At 37.7% G+C, this 19788-nt stretch overlaps 1 protein-coding gene across 1 annotated transcript in view; it reads right to left on the bottom strand.

Moving 5' to 3' along the window:
* Positions 1-19788, bottom strand: part of GABBR2 (gamma-aminobutyric acid type B receptor subunit 2) — a 465848-nt gene that overhangs the window by 356514 nt on the left and 89546 nt on the right. Inside the window, exon 2 of the mRNA XM_021388070.1 lies at positions 4446-4583. Within this exon, the coding sequence (XP_021243745.1) occupies positions 4446-4583 (138 nt within the window). The remainder of the gene's footprint in view (positions 1-4445; positions 4584-19788) is intronic.

The following is a 19788-nucleotide window of genomic DNA, read 5'->3' as shown; positions in this document are numbered from 1 at the left end:
ACACTTCTATACACATACAAATGCAACCCAAATCCTGCTTCATAACCTGCTGAACTTTACTTCTCCTCTGCATTTTCTGCATTTTCTTACACTGCTTTTTAAGCTGCCTTCTCAATGTAATCAGTGACATTCCCATAACAGCAGCTGGGCAAGAAGCAATACACGTCATAGCTGGCTACAAGTTATCTCCATGCTCATGTCACAGCCTCTCTCTCATTCAGTTGGATCACTCTCCCCAGCAGCTCAGTTAGGTAGAAATATATAGAGGCATATTATATGGGAAATTTTTTATTAAAACCTGGTTGCAATTGGGCAGCAGTCAGAAATTATTAAGAGGAAGTGACAACAAAATCACAGCAGCCTTGTTTCAGTAGGAAATGTAGGATTAGAAGCATCAGAGATTTTCTCTAATACCAGCATTTTTTTTCTGGTAATTCAGATGTAGGATCATGAATACTTACAGATCTATGGGATAATGAAACAAATCTCAGAGTAGGCTCTATAATACTCCACAACATGAAGTTAGAGGATTAAAGGAGTTTCCTTTTCTAATAGATGAACCTGCCATATATTAATATGGGAGACTTTTGTTTGCCAGAAGTCCAGCACAGAAAACAAGCAATACATTGTGATTAGAGTACCTACAGTTTTCTTTAAAAACGTTCCAGCGTGAAATGCTAAATCCAAAACATGGTTTCTGTTTTGTGAATGCCATTATGATCGAATCACTGAGCCTGCAGCAGTTACCTGTCTGAAAGCCAGCAGTTACAACCAGAGTGTTAACTATGTGGACAGAGGATATCTCAAGGAAGCAGTAACAGTTACACTCTGTTTCTGGAAGAGGCTTATTTCCAGACTTGACAGAAATAATAAAGGAAGTAGACTGGAAGGGAATGTAAATATCACAATACAGGAAAAAGAAAAGTCCCCCAAATGGAGGAGTTCCACAAATTGAGATAGATGGCCCATTTGGTTATAATCCTCATCCTGGTTAAATGTTAATGCTAAGATGGCAGTTGGGAAATGAAAAGTGACAGAGGGCCATGGAAAACAGGTGAAACAACAATCTATACAAATTGGACTCTTTTGACAGAATAAGAAATTCACACAGGAAGATAAACAGTAGGTAGCCTGAAATAGGAGAGAGACTGTTCATAATTCAATCTTCTTCATTTTGTACAACCTAGATACTATCAGGAGTATATGCTTCAGTATGTAAAATAAAAATATATAACTACTCATTTTCATTTTACTGCTGATACTGTTAATGATTCCTCTTTTCACTGCTTAATGGCTTCAAGTACACATTGAAAGGGAATGGGGATAAGATGAATACTGAAGAATGTGATATTGAAGTATTCCCCCTTCGGTAAAGCAAATGCTCCTTATTACACCTCCACGCCTTTATGACCCATTGCCAGATGAACAGAGTACTATTAACACTTCATAATCAAAATACAAATGCTCGAATCGATTGCACACTGCAGATCAGAGATCAGAGCTGTACAAGCAGTGTCCAGCCTGCATTCAGACCATCACTTAGCAGAGCAGTGGTTACAGGAACACAGGGATAGCTCGTGAAGAAGCTTTCAGCCTTCCAGATTTGAGAGGCTAAGGAATGTGTGGCTGTGCCTCTCACCCTAAGAACATGTGCACAGAAACAGTTTGCAGGTTGCATCACCTTGCACACCTCAGTGAAAGTCATTAAGGATAAGTGTTTGCTGTCTAAAACAACTCGCACTTTCCACAGATACAAAGAGCTTCATTAAAAAAACATTACTTTTGTTACAGTAAGGGATAATTGAATCACCCAGCAGTTGAAGGCAGCCAATTGAGAACAAAATCTCCTGTTCTGTTGCTGATCATAAGTAAATCAAAATTTGTCAAGGAAAACTACCTTCTGTTTAAATACAGCATGGAAAGACAACAGGAAAAGGCACCTTCAAACTGAGACTCTTCCTAAGCTCTGATAGTCTCTCCTATTCCACATTGTTGCAGGCCACCAGTGAACTCAATATTATCAGTGAAGTTAAAGTCAGAAAAACGTTGTCCTTTATCAACAGAATTCAGTAAGGAGAGTGGAAACCAAAGCTATCTTGCACAAATTTATCTCCTTCCTCTCATCACTATTATAACATTGTTTGAGTAGCAAATGTATCTTAATTTCCAGCGCATTTGTGTTTTTGCTTTTTAGCTGTTGCTTGTTTTTGGAGATTGTTTTACTGGAGAGAGTGGGGAAGAAGCAGAAACAAACAAACAAAAAAACCCAAGTGGAGGAAAAGCAGTCACACAGAGACTTGGAATTCATGGCTGAAAGGCTTCCAGAAAAGTTTTCCAGGGAGTCAGTCTGGTATCATAACTGCTAACAAAAGTAATTTTTTAGGTGCTATGTTGTTATTCATCTTTTCTTCCCCGTTCTTCCCAGTATTCATAGTATCATCCTGCATTTCTCTTGCAAGAAAGATTCACTTTACTCAATCACAAGACAACTATGTAAATCAAATCAAATGTTCCCGCTAGGGTTAAGAATATTATTTCACTGGTTTTGAGAATTACAAATTTCTATTTAGCCTGTCTGTGCTAGTTACATTTTTACCCAAAGATGCTCACATTGGAGGATAGATCCTAAGGAGTGGAAGGATTTGAACTCTGTTTACTCACTACCTTATTTATGCTATTTCTGCTGATTTGCATATACAAGTACTGCTGTTTCTGTATGACACATCACTTTCACAAACTGCATCTAGACTTGTTCCACTGCAGCTGCACCATCCACTAAGGCTCACCACACTCCCCAGTCATGCTCTCATTTGTGTTCTTTTGTCATTCAGTCAATCAATATATAAAAACCTACCATAAAGTGGAATTATGCCATGTGAGGATTGATCCAGTGCCTGCAGGACACTAAGCCCAAGGAGCAGAGAATCCCTTGATATACTGATATCATTAATAACGTTTAGAACTTAGTCACAGCTGTAGCTGTTAAATACAGAGAAATAGATGCTGTCTGCTAGCAATACTTTACATCATAATACATATATTGACAAATCCAGCCATTTAAAAGCAACTGGAAGCTTTCTAATTGCCTTTATTTATTGACTGAGCAACTGCATTAAACAATTGATTTTCAGACCCTTGCAGGCAGAACTTGAGTACAAATGAAAAGGATTTAGCAAAATGGCATCTCATTTCTTAAAACATCCTACATCATCTGGAAGTCCCATGTGACAAATTTCCAAATAACAGAGCTCCAGCTTTCATTTTAGCCCATGGACTAGGCCACTTCTAAGAGAGAATGGCAAATGATAGGTAAAGGAAGAGAAAGCCTGAAACTGCTTTCCCCAGAGATACACTATTATTTTATTTCCACAGTAGAACTGATATGCTTTTCACATCAGAAAAAAAAAATCCTAAAGCATAAAGAAAAAAAAGAAACTGATATGACAAGCAGTGCAAACACAGTTAACAAGCTACTTTAATTATCCTCCTAAGATTTTCCCATTTGTACTCTGATCATCATCCTCACAAACTTAATTATGCTTCATTTGTTCATTCTACACTCATCTCAGTGAGTATTCCAGGTGGAAAAGAGGTGTCTGTTTGTAAGAGAAACCTCAGGTAATTGTTATATATATTATTATTTTTCTACACAATATGTATTTTTTTAAAGTAATATATAAACTTATCTTTGGGCAATATGAATATTGAGTAGGAATTCAGGGCTATTCCACAGCTGAAAAGTAAAACTTGCTGCCTGCCTTGCCTGAACTGACAGCAACCTAAAGATCACCACTGGGCAGATGACTGAAGAAATGAAGAAAATCATACTGCTATCATTTGCATTTTAAAGATTAGTATTAATAAATTCTGGTTCCTCAGCAGAAGAAACCTTTCCACAAACTTGACCTTTGAGAAAGTCAGAAAGAACAGCTGGGAATAAATGTGCTCTGTAAGTCAAGTACTGAGATACTTATGCAGTTACTACTTACAATTTATGCACTGCTAACACTTTTAAAGTCAATAGGAATTATTGCATTATGATTGAGTAGAGACCGTGTAAACCCTAGTGTATCATAATTTAAGGACTGACGAGTTGTTTCCTCTAAGTTCAGTTAAGGCCTAGATTTGCTCACCTAGCATGACCAAACTTATTTTAGTTTACTTTTTGAGACACATCTAATTAATTTTACTTAATTAATCTGCTGAGATGCACAACTGCTGCCCCATATTCTCATATTTTTTGAGCACAATGTCATGTCTTAGAATCTAATGCTACATAGAAGTGGCTGTCCTTTACACATTGACCTTCAAATCTGTGGTATAGTAATCACATAAAATGTTAAGTTTAAAATGCATCAAGTGCTAAGTTTCTTTTAAAAAAAAAAGAAAAAGATACAGAGGTACAAAATAGTCAACATTTCAATATAATCCATTCCATGACTTACCTGAACCAAATTCCATCCCTTTAGAGATTCAGCAATGATAGAGGTAACAGTTGCACATACACCACCAAAAACCATCAGATGATTAGGTCCATATTTTATTGCATCATAGAAGGCTTTGAGTCCTTTTGCATTGTCGCACTGGAAAAAAAAAATACAAGAGAGGCAATATTTACTACCACAAATAACATAATTTAGTAAGAAATAAAATACTGGGCAGGGAGAAATTTGAGGGGTAGCAATTAAAATGTATAATTTATAAAGTCTTGTGGCCCAAACATGAAAAACTTGAGCACTGTGCTCTGGAATCCTAACAGGCTGAAGTAAAATCAAGAAAATCTCTCCTTGTGTCATTCAAAACCTCTTGTTTCCTTTCTAAGCCAAAGTTGTGATATCTGAATTGTGATACCATCTTTTAACAAAGAATTTAAAAAAAAAAAAATCAAGAAAATATGATTGAAACCTTTTCTGCATTCAGAGATACCATCTCCCAGAGCAGAATTTGGAATATAGCACTAGATGTCAGTAGAACTTCCACAGTTGGAGGGAAGTTTGACACCACTCCTTGTGTCTGTTTGTAAAGCAAGTTCCATCTCTAACAAGGCTTCTAAGTAACCTCTCCCTAAGGTCCATAATCAGCGCTCTGGATGTATATAGTATATATTGTGGACTGATTGGTAATGTATCTCCGCAGTGATATATACATGTATAGTAGAGAGTCTGTCATTTAGAAAGACAACACAAAATCTAAAAAAAAAAAATATTAAAAATAATAATCTTTTAAAGTGCTAGGAATTAATCTATCTGCTTTCACAGTGCACCCTGCTCTGAGTAGAAGACTGGACTAAATGTCTTTCTGAAGTCCTATCAAGTATGATCTCTTCTTCTTCTGGGTTTCTCTGATAATTAATCTGATTTCTTCTTCCAATTGCAAACAGTCATACCACAAACAGAGACTAGGACTGAAAGCAAATAAAAGATGATGTTAGTACAGAAAAAGATATGGATATTAGTCCTTGACTAGAGTAGGATCAATCATTCATAATAACTTATGTAGTCCTGGCTTAATTCCTGAGCTTGCAGCAAAGTATTAATAAAACATGTATCTGAAGTTCAGAATTTGATTCCAAACAGTTTTGGAAGCCAGTTTGCCAAAAGGCAGCTACCATTGCTCCAGTAGAAGCTACACTCCTTCACTGTTTTGGTTTTTTTGAAACAATATCTTCCGCCCTCTCTTCCCTCCTGCAGAAAATCTTCTCCATTATAATCTTTACATGAACTATTGTAACCAGACTCCAATATTTCATTGCAACAATTCAATAAAACAGTTCATTTACTACCAACATCCAAGTACTCATTGTTTTGTATTCTGTTGAAAGAATAAAGATTTTGCATAAGAAGTTTGCAAGCTTATATTAATCTACTTACTGAATTGATATGCTAAAAGAAAAATCATTCTATTTGCAAGAAACTTGCAAGAATAGAATTATTGCTCTTACTTATTCAGAAGGATACAGATTACTACTGCACAGACTTCAAAATTGCATAACATAGTACAACTTTTTTTTCTTATTACAGAAAAACAAACAACATTCGGTATGGCAGAGGCTCCCTTGTCAGTTTGATGGATTGTTGGCAAGCTCACAATATGAAGGAATCAAGATTGTGATCAGGCACTGTCCTCCATCCTTACTCCCCCATCTCCTACTTAAAGATCAGTTTATTCCAAGTGCAACTAGATTGCTGTACTGCTACTTTACTTCTACAAGCAACCAAGGATAATAGAGCTTTAAGAATATGAACTTAACTGAAGTCTTTCCCCTCATCCATCCATTTCAAGCTGCAATGAGATTACTGTTTTCATATCAACTTAAAACCAGACAATATAATTCATAAGTTTGCATTGCCACTTATTTTCAGTGTTTCCCTGAATAACAGTTTAAAAAAACACATACATGAATTAAGGAGAATGTTGATAGTGAAATAACAGTTGGAAGCTGTACCCCATGAAATAGCTATACACAAGAAGTTACAAAGAAATGAAGTTCTGCATTCTAACTGGCAAAGACAATCTGTTACCTGAAGTAAAATTCATACTCAAATTTGCCCTCACACCACAGAACATCGAGGCATTCTTTAACTATTATTTGCCTCCAAAAATATTTCTCACTGCAGTGAAGCCACCTTATGTAGTTGTAAGGATACCAGCAGGTCGATTTTCTGGGAGATTCAGAACTGCTGTCATGTAGACTTTTTTCATTCTTATTTATTTTCTCTTTGCTTGTTTATAAAGATACTTACATGAAAACAACACTTTTCCAGACACACAGCATTTATCTCTGGAAGGCATTAAAAAAGCTTTTTTTCTCTTTCAAACTGTTAAGATTTGCACTGGAGAGATATATTACCAATCAGTCCAAAATACGTACAATAATGTGTGAGGTCCTACTGCCCAAGATTCAGTTACAAGCCTACTGTGTTGCCACCTTTGCACATTCATCCTGACTAGTTTCTGCTCTCTGCCTCTTAGGCCACCACAATTAATTACAGGAGTCAGCCTATTCCTTGACCAAAACTGCCAAAATAGTTCAAAATATGCCTCAGAGATGAAGAAAAAGAACTTAATATTGTAGTTGGCCACAACTGGACGGACGCAAGAGAAAAAAAAGATAAAGCTGGGAGAAAACAGACTTTCACATTTGTTTAATGTCACATTTCACAACACATACCATATATAACATTCTTCCTTGCAAGCAACTGAACAGTCTGTCACAAGCATTAAAAAGTAAACATTCAGATAAAGTTAATAGCTCTAAGGAGAAGAGAGACAAGCTGTTACAAAGGCTTCTTCCTGCCTCCAGTCTGAAGAATGTATCCCAAAACCCTTTTACAATGCTGTTTTTTCAGAGATCCCAAGACCCTGTTGCTGCTTATGATCATCTATTGCCAAACCCTAACATATGCCAAAAAGTGGGCAATGTTGTTGAAGGGCAGCAAGATGGGACACCACAGAAATGCCCACCCTATAACCAAACTGAATTGCTCTCACCAAGTGACTGTAACCAGGTTCATGAGCAATGTTATGCAGAAATCTAATGACAACCCAACAAAAGCATGCATGAGAACCAAAATTCACAGAAAAAAGTGGAGGGTCCTGGCCACATGCAGATGACAAGAAGCTGGCTGGTTTATTAATTGGAGCATGACTAACAGCAACGAAGATGAAAGAATCCTTAAAAAGTTAAAAATTTAAACAATAAAAAATATCACCCAAAAGAGACAGTGCTGTTTTTGCTCTTCCACCTAAATTGACAATAACGTCTCTATTTTACTCAGTTGAACTGCAGCCAGCTCACTTTTGACTCGCGTATAAAAAGAGACAGACGTGCTGCATGGTTGAACTTGACTGCATGTTAAAACAGGATGGTTGCAATGCATTTGGCTGGAGAAATTTATTACCATAATTGTACCTTCAAGTACACATGACTTAGTGCATGACAGAGTTTTCTTTGGAAGAAAGGGTTTAAAGCTACTCATCCCAAACACATTAATTGTTTTGCTTAGCCTCAGTCAAGAGCTGGAAATAAGACGTGTACAAATAGAAAACAAACATACTAATGAATAATTATATTACATGTATCCCTTAACACACTGACGTGGTACAGACTGGATGGACAATTCTCACTGAGGAAGACCAGTACATCACCACGCAAGATGTGTGTGGAGTTCTACATCTCACTGAGACAAAGACTCATTAATATCACAGATGGCACCTCACAAAGTCATAGTTTCCATTTCCAAGGAGACAGAATCATTTATTTTAATTAGGAAAACAGTCAGATGAACTGTTGCATAGGAGAGGAGTTGAATGAATTTGGGAACTGAAGTGTTAACCTTCCTGAACCTTCTTTGAAGGAGAGTCTAGCAAATAAACACTATCATTCTCTACCGAGAAAGGAATCAGAATAAACAGGAAGAATGTCCTGCCTGAAGGGTGACGAGAGCACAAGGACAAGAAACCTCTCTGGGGGAGGATAGCACGGCAGCCAAAACCAAAAGAAAGACCCTCCTGGATGCATCCAAAGGGTAATGGCTGCACAGAACCATGGAAGGGTGCACAGCCCCGAAGCCACGAGAAGCTGAACTGACCTCTGCTTCCCAGGAGGGCTGCCTGGCAGACAGCAAGATACCAGGGTATACTCTCAAAGCCTCAAGGCCACAAGAGTGACACAGTGCTAATCCTCAGTGCAAAGAAATGGGAATTTGTATGAGTTTGATGTTTCAAGTTTGCTGACTTCTATGACATTGACAGGTCTGCACATTTACAAGATTAGGAGGAGAACTGGAGTACCTGCAATTCAACTAATTTAGTTAGATTTGCAGTTTTACAAATAGCCATGAACATGCTTGTGCATTGACGCATGATTATATTCAGATTTCTCGTTATTGGATGCCCAGCTGTTCCTCAGTTAGCCATATTCTAGCACAACTCCACTTGTTGGAATAAAATGAAACCTGAGGAATTGTTTTGGTATCTATTAAGCTTCTGAATACTTAGGTTATAGATCCCTTATGGTGAGGAGGAATAACCCACAGCTGTCATCTGCATATTGAAATATCAGACTTTTTCAAACGACATGAGAGCTTTCAGCAGCACTCTGCACTGAATACCATCAAAGGGAAGCAAATGTTCATAAATATCTGATGAGACCTCTTTGAACAGGGAGAACAGAGTTACAAAGCATTATTCCTACCCTTCACAAAATCTTGCTCAGGAACTAACTCCACATTAAGCTACGAGCATGAAAGGAGCTAAGAGATGAAGAACACCAAAATGATTTTCATTTGGTTTTCATTCAATATTAAAGTCATCAAGCAACACTGACAATTCAGTGAGGAATATACAGAAACTGTTCTGAGCTATACCAAAGGTCAACCAGATTAACATCCTGTGCCTGGGCTTACAGGCAGGATGTGCTTCTGCCCAGGAACTTTAAGAGCCCCAAATTCCATTTGTTATTTTAATCACTCTGGCTGGATTTTCCTTTCATAAGTTTGTTCAGTGGTTCTTGAAACCACCACTTTGACATTCACAACATCCCTTGACAATGTAATTACCGACTGAAGGAAAAACAGCTTCCTTGTATTTGTTATAAATCTCTTCACACTTTGCTAAGTACGAGTGAAACACCTTGTCATCAGATGTTATGATTTCTTTTAAATTCACAAATATATGAAAATAAATCAGATTCATTCATAGATAATTAAAGAAACAAACAAGCAAACAAAAAAATTCCAAATACAGAGTCAGTGACATTCACAGGAAGCACAAGTCATTGGTGGCTAGCATAGTGATCTGGGAACATAGAGCTAAATGCTTGCCCTGTCCTTACATGCAATGGATAATATCAGCACCAACTCTCTGCCCAATCCACTATTCCTGTGTTCTCTATTTGAAACACATCCCACAGCTATATCGGACTTCTCTACCTCAAAACTGAAGCCAATTCATCCTAAACTGCAGGCTCTTCTATATGACTTCTCTATCGTTTTAATTACTTGCAATCAGATTTCATTCTGATTGAGGAGTAGACACAGCAGAGAGGGACTTAATCCACTCAGTGAAGTATTTCTCAGTAAATTAATCCTCTCAAATTGACATCTTTCTATTTGCCACACTATGGAACTTTCCCTAGCTACCCCGTTACCTTGCTTGCTGTACAGGGAAGAGTTCATAGTGTTACCATGAAGGGACCGCTGTTTGGCATCCCATTTAATAACATCTATTTTACCTCTGGTACCATCTGTCACTTCATAAATCACTGATTCCACAGCAGTGGTGACAACCAACTCTTTTGTCACCACTTTCTCTAAGGGACAGTCTAAACATCTTTTGAAGATTTATCTTCTTGCCTGATGTCATTTACTTTTTCCTTAGTTCACTACTACTTGGGAACTGAATACATCCAGCAAAACAGACAAAAATTTCTTGTCTCTCCTTATACACACCATTACTTCATATGCACTTCCATGTCATACGCCATGTTGTCAGACTGCCTCTCTGCTGCCATCTGTCACACGGCAACAACATGTAACGGGATACTGTCAGGAAGGTTCAGCCTCTATTGCCATACCACCAACATCCGCCTCTGATGTTGTGGGCCAACATCATAAAACAGGAGGCACTGCTTTGAAGCAGCCTTCGTATTTTCTCCTCGTCTTTTTTTAATTTATCTGTTCTCATTTATATAGCTTATGTTTTCTGCCTTTTAGTATTTCCTCTTGTATATAATATTTACACTGGATGTCTCCAGTTTAAGTACTCCAATATAAAATAGAAGAGTAAAAAAACAGATAAATCCTATGCAATCAAAACCAACTCTGCCTAAGTTTCTACCAAAATTAAATATGCAGTAAGACCAGAGATGAAGCCAACTTCCTCTTTTTGCACTAATTGGGGTTCACCTTGGAAGTTGAAGCCTCCTTTCTCCTCAAAGAAAGTTGAAGTCTTTCTTTGATCTGTAACTGATACACAGACAGAAGTTCAGAGGGCCTTCAAGAAACTTTTTGCATTATATGAAGAGACGCTCTTTCAATTATGTGACTGTATTGGGTTTGCACGGAAAAGTTTTGGTAGGTGGGGTAGCTTCTGTGAGCAGAGCTCAGCTGCTGCCCCATGTCAGATCAGGACCGTCTCCAAAAGGGATCCGACCCTGGCCAGAAATGAGTTGTGAGCATGTATTAAGAACAGAAAAAAAAAATGTTGGAAAGCTAGAAACCCTCTAAGTCAACAGATCTCAGTATACACATCATTACCCCATAACCTCTACATCTTGCAGGACCATTTCATGGTCTTAAGGCAATGTCATCAACAGCAACAGAGAGGAGAAGCAACTTCCTTCTAGGACTTATTCCCCCCCCCCCCCCCCGAAGTTAATGGGGATCCTAAATTTGTCTGTTACTTCTCTCTAAGAGGATTCTTAAGCTTAAATTTAGTGGACTGTAATAATGCCTTTTGTTTTCAGGATGATGGCTCTTTCTTCAGTGGCTCAAGATGCAATCATAAACAGATGGTTCACTGAACCCAAGGACCCCACTTTCAAATGCCATTCTGCTTCCCCTCTCTATGGATAAGCCCTTGTGAGTAATTTTACAGGGCCCACTGCATTTCTCTAGCTGTAACAATGCTCAAATGCAGTAGTAGGGCTGTGCCACAATGAATTTTGAAATTCAGGTAACAGTGACCAAGATTTCTCATTCTAAATGTCTCATTAACATCTCATTCTGAATTGCTAATGGAAATCTAACACTTGGGCCAAAGCCTTAGAGAGATCCTATTGTGCAATATGCGCAATTAGCCAGATCCCTCAGTATAACTTATTGAGTTCTCCTGCATTATTCTGCAGCTGGGCCCATCATCTAACTAGAATCAAATTGGTGTTGACTGAAATATTCCTGGGCCAGAGGGTTTCTATAGCATCTATACTATGTCTGATCACCTGTAACATACAGTCCATTTAATTTAACTCATTCCCTTCTGCATCAATCCAATAATACCACAGAAGACATTTTTAAAGATGTTTTCTAATTATCAACATTGATTTAAAAAGGGTAAGCGTACACATATATACTGCTTAGAATTTTTTCCCAGTATCTTCCAAGCTGTGTGCAGACATTTGTATTCACATATTTACAATAAAAATACAAAAAAAAGCATTGCCTAAGCCTTAGTACTGTCCATTTTTTTTGCCGACATCCCAGTGCTCAGATGTTTATCAGATATTTTTGCATAGAATCATAGAATCATTCAAATTGGAAAGGACCACTAAGATCATCTAGTCCAACCCCCCAGCCCATCGCCACCATGTCCACTAACCACGTCGCTCAGTACCACATCATGTTTCATCATGTTTCTTGAACACCTCCAGGGACAGTGACTCCACCATCTCCCTGGGCAGCCTGTGCCAGTGCCTCACCATTCTTCCAGAGAAATTTTTCCTAATATCCAACCTGAACCTCCCCAGCACAACTTAAAGCCATTCCCTCTTGTCCTATCCCTAGTTACCTGGGAGAAGTGGCCAAATATCAACAGGGAAACCAATATTTTTCTCATTTCTCATTTTTCCTTCCTGTATAATCTAAATTGCTGTTGTTATGTTTTTGGAAATAAGTGGAATTATGGAAAAGCATACAAGTTTGGAGATATAGTGTAGGAAAATGAAAATATTGAAAGATGCTTTAAAAAAAAATAACAACAACATAGAAATAACACATCCTATTCTTGAGAATAAGGTAGCTCAATTTTCTTCAGCTTTTCTAATTTTTACCAAAGTTCAATATCACAATGATTTCTAATAAAGCAGGGGATTAATTTTAATTATTCATCAAGACAAAAATATCTCTGTTCTTTACTTGCAGCAAGAGGCTTTTTAAAACTCCCTAAGGAAATCAGTTGTGTTTTGGCATTTAAGTAATCGCAGAAGGTGCTAATTGTTTCAGACACTCGAGCCCCAAGATCATTATCACTTAAATTTATTGATGCAAACTACTTACTATTTTGCTACCTCACATTTTTGAGAAAAAGACACGTGTAGTAGTAGATTCACAAGGTGTTTGCCAGTTGCAGCTCAAGTACAAAATGAAATGCTAAGGGAGATAGTTTTGGCAGGCTCAACACAGAGCCACTAATGTCAATTGTACAACTTGGTACTTCCCTTGTTTGATGCCTTCATGTCTCTTCTTCTTCCCCTCACTCAGTACAACTTATTTTTTCACTTTTAAAAATAAACTCTATTTCCATAGATCATTTCAGATCTAGTCATAAGCTGTTGGAATATTTCAGTTACTTTTCCTTTTGTTCCATGAATGGTGCCATTTTAGAATATAAGAAAAAAATACCATAGAAGTAAAAAGATCAAGATCACCACATCCAACCATCAACCTGACCTATATGTGCTCACATTTGAATGTATGGGTTTTTTTCCATACCTAGTGTGTTAACATTGTAAAAGATAAAACTTTCAACAGAAACAATCAAAAAAAAAATCAAAACAATATAGGAGTACCTTATGTACAGTAAAATCAGCTTTCTGAAAATGCTTTAATTTTACCAATGTTCTCCATTTTTATACCTATTATTAACAAGATAGAATTTGTTCCTCTCTGTATAGTGCTATGAACATTGTACTACCTGTATGAAATTAAATTCAATAAGATATTGACTAGGTGTTAAATGCTTGTCCTTAATCATGCCTTGATGATTTCACAAAGACACTGTACATTACAGACTTTCATATACTGAAAATGACAAAACTCCTCTTAACTGCAGCTATGCTCTCTGCAATAAGTAAAAGGAGACAGAAAAAAATATAAAAGGAAGTCCAAATTTATAAATAACAATCAGGAAGCTCTTGTAGATGGAAGAAAATGGAACTGTACTAGAATAAACCATTTGAAATAACAACAGCATACATTACAGTATGCCTGACATCCCACTCTTGAGTAATAAGCTGCAGTGAAACTGAGATGGGAGTGCAATAATATTTTGAAAAATCACTTGACCCTCGACAATCAGCAAGAGCCAGTTGTGAGGGAAGTCTGATAAACGAAGTCTTTCTTTCCCATAACCTACTCACTCCCAGAAAACTGATTTTATACGGGTTAAAATAAATAAATCATTTTTCTAGATAATTTTTTGACATGAAATTAAACATTCTCAGTGTGCAGAAATGTGGAAAAAGATCTCTTTACTAACTTTCTGGTAAAGAGTGTGATGTTGAAATAAAATGTGCCTTCATCATACAGAAACAGGGCCTGTCTCTGTGCACAACTACAGAAGTTTCTGAATAAACAATCACTGAGGAGGACAAGAGGCATAGACGACTCTGGGAGCCTTCAGTACTTCTCTGACAGCTTCTGAAACTTGGTTACCTAGAAAATGTGAGATCTCTTCAGCTACCACAACAATATCTACAGCTGAATTCTAATATCTTGAATTCTAAAAAAGTTCAGAAAGCATGTGGTATTTTTTGAAAAATAAGATCTAACTCTTTTCCTTTAAAGGAAAATCTTGTTCATGAAGAGTGTTAAGTGGCACAAATTAGACAGCTCCCAGAATGGATTTTTCTAAAGCCATATTGTTTGAAATTCTTTTTTTTTTCATCCACAGTAAGAATTTTGAAAACACTTTAAAAGGGCTTAATGAGTAAAGAACGGTAAAAATAAATTTCTTGACCCAAAGGTTAAGAAATTCTGATATGATATTCTTCACCCTATCTCTGGTTTTTAATTAAAATAATGTTGTGCTGTAAAATAGCTGAACTTTGTCTACAGTGAAGTAAATTCTGCTGAGCTATTTCATTTAAGGAGGAATAATGTGTGGTCAGTTGGATAAGATCCCACATAAGTTAGCCCGTAAAAGTCAAATGAAATTCATGCTATGCTTTAATTTGACTTATAGCATCAAAACATGCTAACTTACAATTTTAGAGAAGTCTTAGACTGCAGATGGACAGAGTACGTAGCAACACAGGTAAACATCACGCATTTTTATCCCTTGATACATGGCAAGAGAGAGTGTATGGAAAGACTATCATTTCATTTATACACTACTGAGATAGCATGAAATTCACAGTGTCAAAATCAGCCCATACAAAAAAGCCTGAAAATCCAGGTATCTGCTAGGTTCATGCTCCCTTTCCCCAAAGACCCTCAAACTGGGTGAAAAAAATAAAATAAAATAAAACTGGATGGTGGCTTAGGCTTGTCTTAATACATCTTAGCATACTGGATTTCTCTAGTAGGTGGAAAATTCCTGTGGTGGCTACAGTACTCTAGAACTCAGTGACCTGAGGATGTTTATGTAGTGGAAATTTTTACAAATTCCTTTGCTCACAGGAGAACTACACAGTCTAAACAACTTATGATTACTGAGAATGTTTTGGAAAATTGGGACTTTTTAATAAAAGGGTAAGAAACGGTACCCAGATTCGTGGTCAGGCAGAGACATCTGCAGCAAAAGGATCTCCAGTACCTGAGAGACTAAACGTGCTCCTGGTTCAAACTTACAGTGCCCAAGTTGTGCCATAATGGTGTATTATCCATTTCCTACACATGCATTTTCACAGTTCAGAATGAAGGCAAAGAGCAACAGAGACCTCCCAAAAGGATTAAATAAATTAACACAAACTTGAGGTGTCACGGACTCAGCTGAAGCAAATGAGTAGGCCGAGAAGGGCAGGGAGATACTGGAATAGAAATAAAATTTAGAAGGGCTCAAACTTCATGCTATGGCCAGGGTTATCACAAGAGTGTCATTAAGCCTTCTATTTAATAACTTGTCCAATTTGTTTGAGCATTTGCCTTTTAGACACTCACCTTGATCTACTGTGAAGGGTCTAGAGTGCAAGATGTATGAGGAGCGGCGGAGGACCCTGGGTTGGCTCAGCCCAGAGCAGAGGAGCTGAGGGGAGGCCTCATGGCGGTTGCACTCCTCACAGGGAGTGGAGGGGCAGCGCTGAGCTCTGCTCTCTGGTAACAGCATCAGGGCCCGAAGGAACGGCATGGAGCTGTGTCAGGGGAGGGGCAGGTTTGGAGGTTAGGAAAAGGTTCTGCACCAGAGGGTGGTGGGCATGGAACAGGCTGCCCAGAACAGTGGGCTCGGTGCCCAAGTTGCTGGAGTTCAAGGAGTGTTAGGACACTCGCTCTCAGACAGGTGGTCTGATTTTCGGGTGGCACTGTGTGAGGCCAGGAGTCAGGCTCAGTGATCCTTATGGGTCCCTTCCAATTTGGGATATTCTGTGGTTCTACTTTGGTTTTATATTCCAGGAAATTAATTAATAGAGATTAGGAATCACCTCAAAAACAAGGAATGGTCAATCTGTCTTAACTGTGAATGCAATAGGACTGCAAATGAACACGTTCCTTTAACTTCAAAGCTATACAAACAAGACATTGTCTCGGTGCTGCAAATTGCAGCAAAAAGCTGTTCCTATCTAAGATCAAGACAAGCGTGCAGATTGCCAAACAAATCCTGAACATTTGCATTTAACAGCATGATATGTGATTTCTGTAAGCAGAATGACCAATACTCTTCCCCTTTGGAGTATCTACGGGGAACTTTAATTAAGCTTGCTAAAAGCGCAGCATTACTCACCTTGATTCATCAGCTCTTGGGGTTTCCTCCTGTGTGCTCCAGAAAAAAGTAAGACGTGGATCAGAAATGAAACAGAGCTGGGCTTTGTGCAGGTGAAATACCCAGAGAGTACATTGATCAAAGCTGCATTCATCCCCAAATCAACCAGCTGTCTCAAAGCAAATACATTCAGTGTCAGTCTGGAAACTGCAAACAACCCATAGTAATACCTGCTAGTTTGTCCACCTCAACCTAATAAGATCAGCCTGCCTTAACTAATTTGGTTTGCTAGTTAAATGTGTTCCATTTTTGTGACACACCGACAGAAAACTGGTTTGTTCTTCAACTCATTGCCTGCTTTCCACCTATGATGAGTAGTCTGTAATTCAAAAAAAAAAAAAAAAACAAAACAAAGTTTGCTTTACGTGTACTATCCTTTATAATAAAGTCCCAAAATGAACTCCCTCTGATATGTATTAGTAAATACTGCTGTTTGGGGGTTTTTTTTGTGGTTTTGGTTTTTTTTAAGAACTCACTTTACAGCAAGTCCCACTGAAACCCACCAGGAAGAACTTCCAAACCAGTAAATCCTCTGTCACTTGTCTAATTACCTTCAGGCTCTAGCTATATTTGGCACCGCACTGATTGCTGCTATTAGTTTGGCATGTAATGCTCTGCTAGACACTGCTATTCTTTAAGCAAGCGCTTGAGTAGAATTTGTGGCTGTGTAAGTTGGCTTTTTTGACTTATCTAAACTTTACTAAATATTGTTCAACTAAACTCTACTAAACTGTAAATTGAGAAACATTACTAAACTGTCATAGTGGAAAATTCTCAGACTAATTTAGTATCTGGAGAGACAAACAGATCAGTTTTTCTATCTACTAACAAGACCTCCCTGCCTTAAAAATGATCTTTCCAAACACTCTCAGTCTTAACTTGCCCAGAGAAAAAAAAAATCATAAAAATATCAAGCTACTTGAGGACAGCCTGCTTTATGTTACACTGTGTACTCCAGCAGATCTAAATTGCTTTAATATTGCTCAGGGAACTGAGCAGATTCTTGACATCCCTTTTCCAAGTATGTACCAACTGTCACCCAGAATCCTAATGGGTTGAAGTGGTATCAAATGATAATAGGATGATTTTAATCATTTTGTCAAGTGCAGCTGACACTACACTGTCAAGTTTTGTAAAAAGTACTTTGTAAAGCTCTAGACCTATTTTATTTCTTGCTGTGGCATTTCTTACTGTGGCTTATTTCCCTCATAGAGGGAAAAGGTGTGTATGACTCAAAATTTTTATGATTTTTTTTTTTTTTAGGTAACAAACTGAAGGTGAAATATTAAATCAACAGTGACCCTGCCCAGGGAAGCATTTCTTAAAATAAACTAGTGCTCTGAATACCTTAATAGATTTCAAGTATCTTGCTTAAAATATGACATTCCAAGTGCCCCAAGGGGAAATAAGAGGTCACTGTCATTAACTCCTCTGGTACAAAAAGACCATGCAATAAAAGAGACCTAAACAGGTTTTCTATTGGGTACACGAAATTCCATAAAAATTCACTGCTGTGGAAAATGGTGGTGGTGCAGGAAGGACAGATAACATCTATTCCAAAACCAGTAGCAAAATGCATACTAGTACAAGCAAGGTTGTATTACAGTTTCAGGAAACAAGTTTTGAGAAAACATGACAGCAGATGCACCACAGTTCTGAAACAGAGGTGGCACCGTAGCCACAAGGAAAAATTTTTTTCTATAGAGTGTGGTTAGAAAACCTGCCCTGGCTGCTACTCATCCACAACTGTGTGAGGAGAGCTTATGTGAGCGGCTCCCAGTTCTGGCAAAGTGGGTTTGACTAGTTACAGTGAATATCAATACTTCAAATATAAGTCTGCTAACTCCCCAGTGAGGCCAATGAGAAAATTTCACATTATCCTTTCTAGTTTGGCAAATCACATATACATACACATGTGTTCATGCATGCAAGCATGGGCAGGGGTAGGAGAAGGACAGCAGCTTTGCTGGTTGCCACAGATCTTCCTCCAGTGTTAATTTGACTGCTATGCTTTGAGGGTGAGCAACAATGCAGAAGTCAAAAGGAGATGCCCTTTCCAATATTCCTTATCTCGCCTTTAGGAATATGATAATTTATTGGAAGACTTCTACATATCTAGTTTTTAAGAAGAAACCCACAAGAAAACAAAATCCACCAGTATCTCCAAGTAAATGGAGCTGGAAGAAAACTCACTTGCTGAGCTATGGCACAAGTGCTGATAAATAGTGTCTCAGGTGCTGGTTTATGAAAATAGGGACAGCTCCTTCCTCAGCCCCAGTGGAGACTGCACTCCTTGATAACAAAAAAGCCAATAAAACTGAGGGACAGATTCCCCCAGTGCCTTCTACTTATGCTGCTAGATGTAAACCAGAGGGAGACTCAGCAGAGCACAGGCTTCCTTCCAGTGTGCTCAAAATTTACTTTCAGCTATTACATGAGTTATAAGATTGGAGACTCACACCCACACTGAAGAGGAAAGGAGACAGGCAAAGATTTCATTAATCATAAAATGCACAATATTAACATGGATTTGGGTGGCATATGGTGTGCTGGCATGCAAACATGTGCCTGAGCTGGGGAAAAAAAAGGTGTTGTATGTCACCTCAACCACACAAGCTTATTCACTTTTTTAAGCTCAGCTTACCAGAATTTTTTCAACAGATATCAGTTAGAAGTAGATATGACAAAACAACTACACCTTCAGATTCCAGAACTTCTCATGCTTTAAATTCACTGTGATAACAAAACTCTGTTGAGGCAAGGGAAAAGTGAAAATTAGTCCACTGCTTTTTTCATGGTGCTGTAATCACTTCTGTGAATTTACTTTAATTCATAAGTTATGCGCAGTGTGTGTTCATAATAAACATTAGAAACAAATGAGAACAGATTAATAAAGTAATGAGATCACTACAGAAAAATTTTGGATTTAGTAAAATTAAGACTACAAAGGTTATTTGCAGTATTACTCCTCTGAGAAATTATTTCAAAAGTTTTTATTTTTCTATTCAATAAACAAACTTACAGAGGCTTTTTAGTATTTAAGATTTGGTATACAGACTACTGATAATTAAAATTTGAGTGCTGTGTAATTCTCTATTCTACATATAGAAAACAGAAAAGCTTAAGCTAACAAGGTATTAGTTCTTCTTTTGA

The sequence above is a fragment of the Numida meleagris genome, chromosome 2 (genome assembly GCF_002078875.1).
Source record: "Numida meleagris isolate 19003 breed g44 Domestic line chromosome 2, NumMel1.0, whole genome shotgun sequence".
Classification (NCBI taxonomy): Eukaryota; Metazoa; Chordata; class Aves; order Galliformes; family Numididae; genus Numida; species Numida meleagris.
Note: the sequence above shows the minus strand (reverse complement) of the source record. Positions and strands in the feature narration are given on the sequence as shown.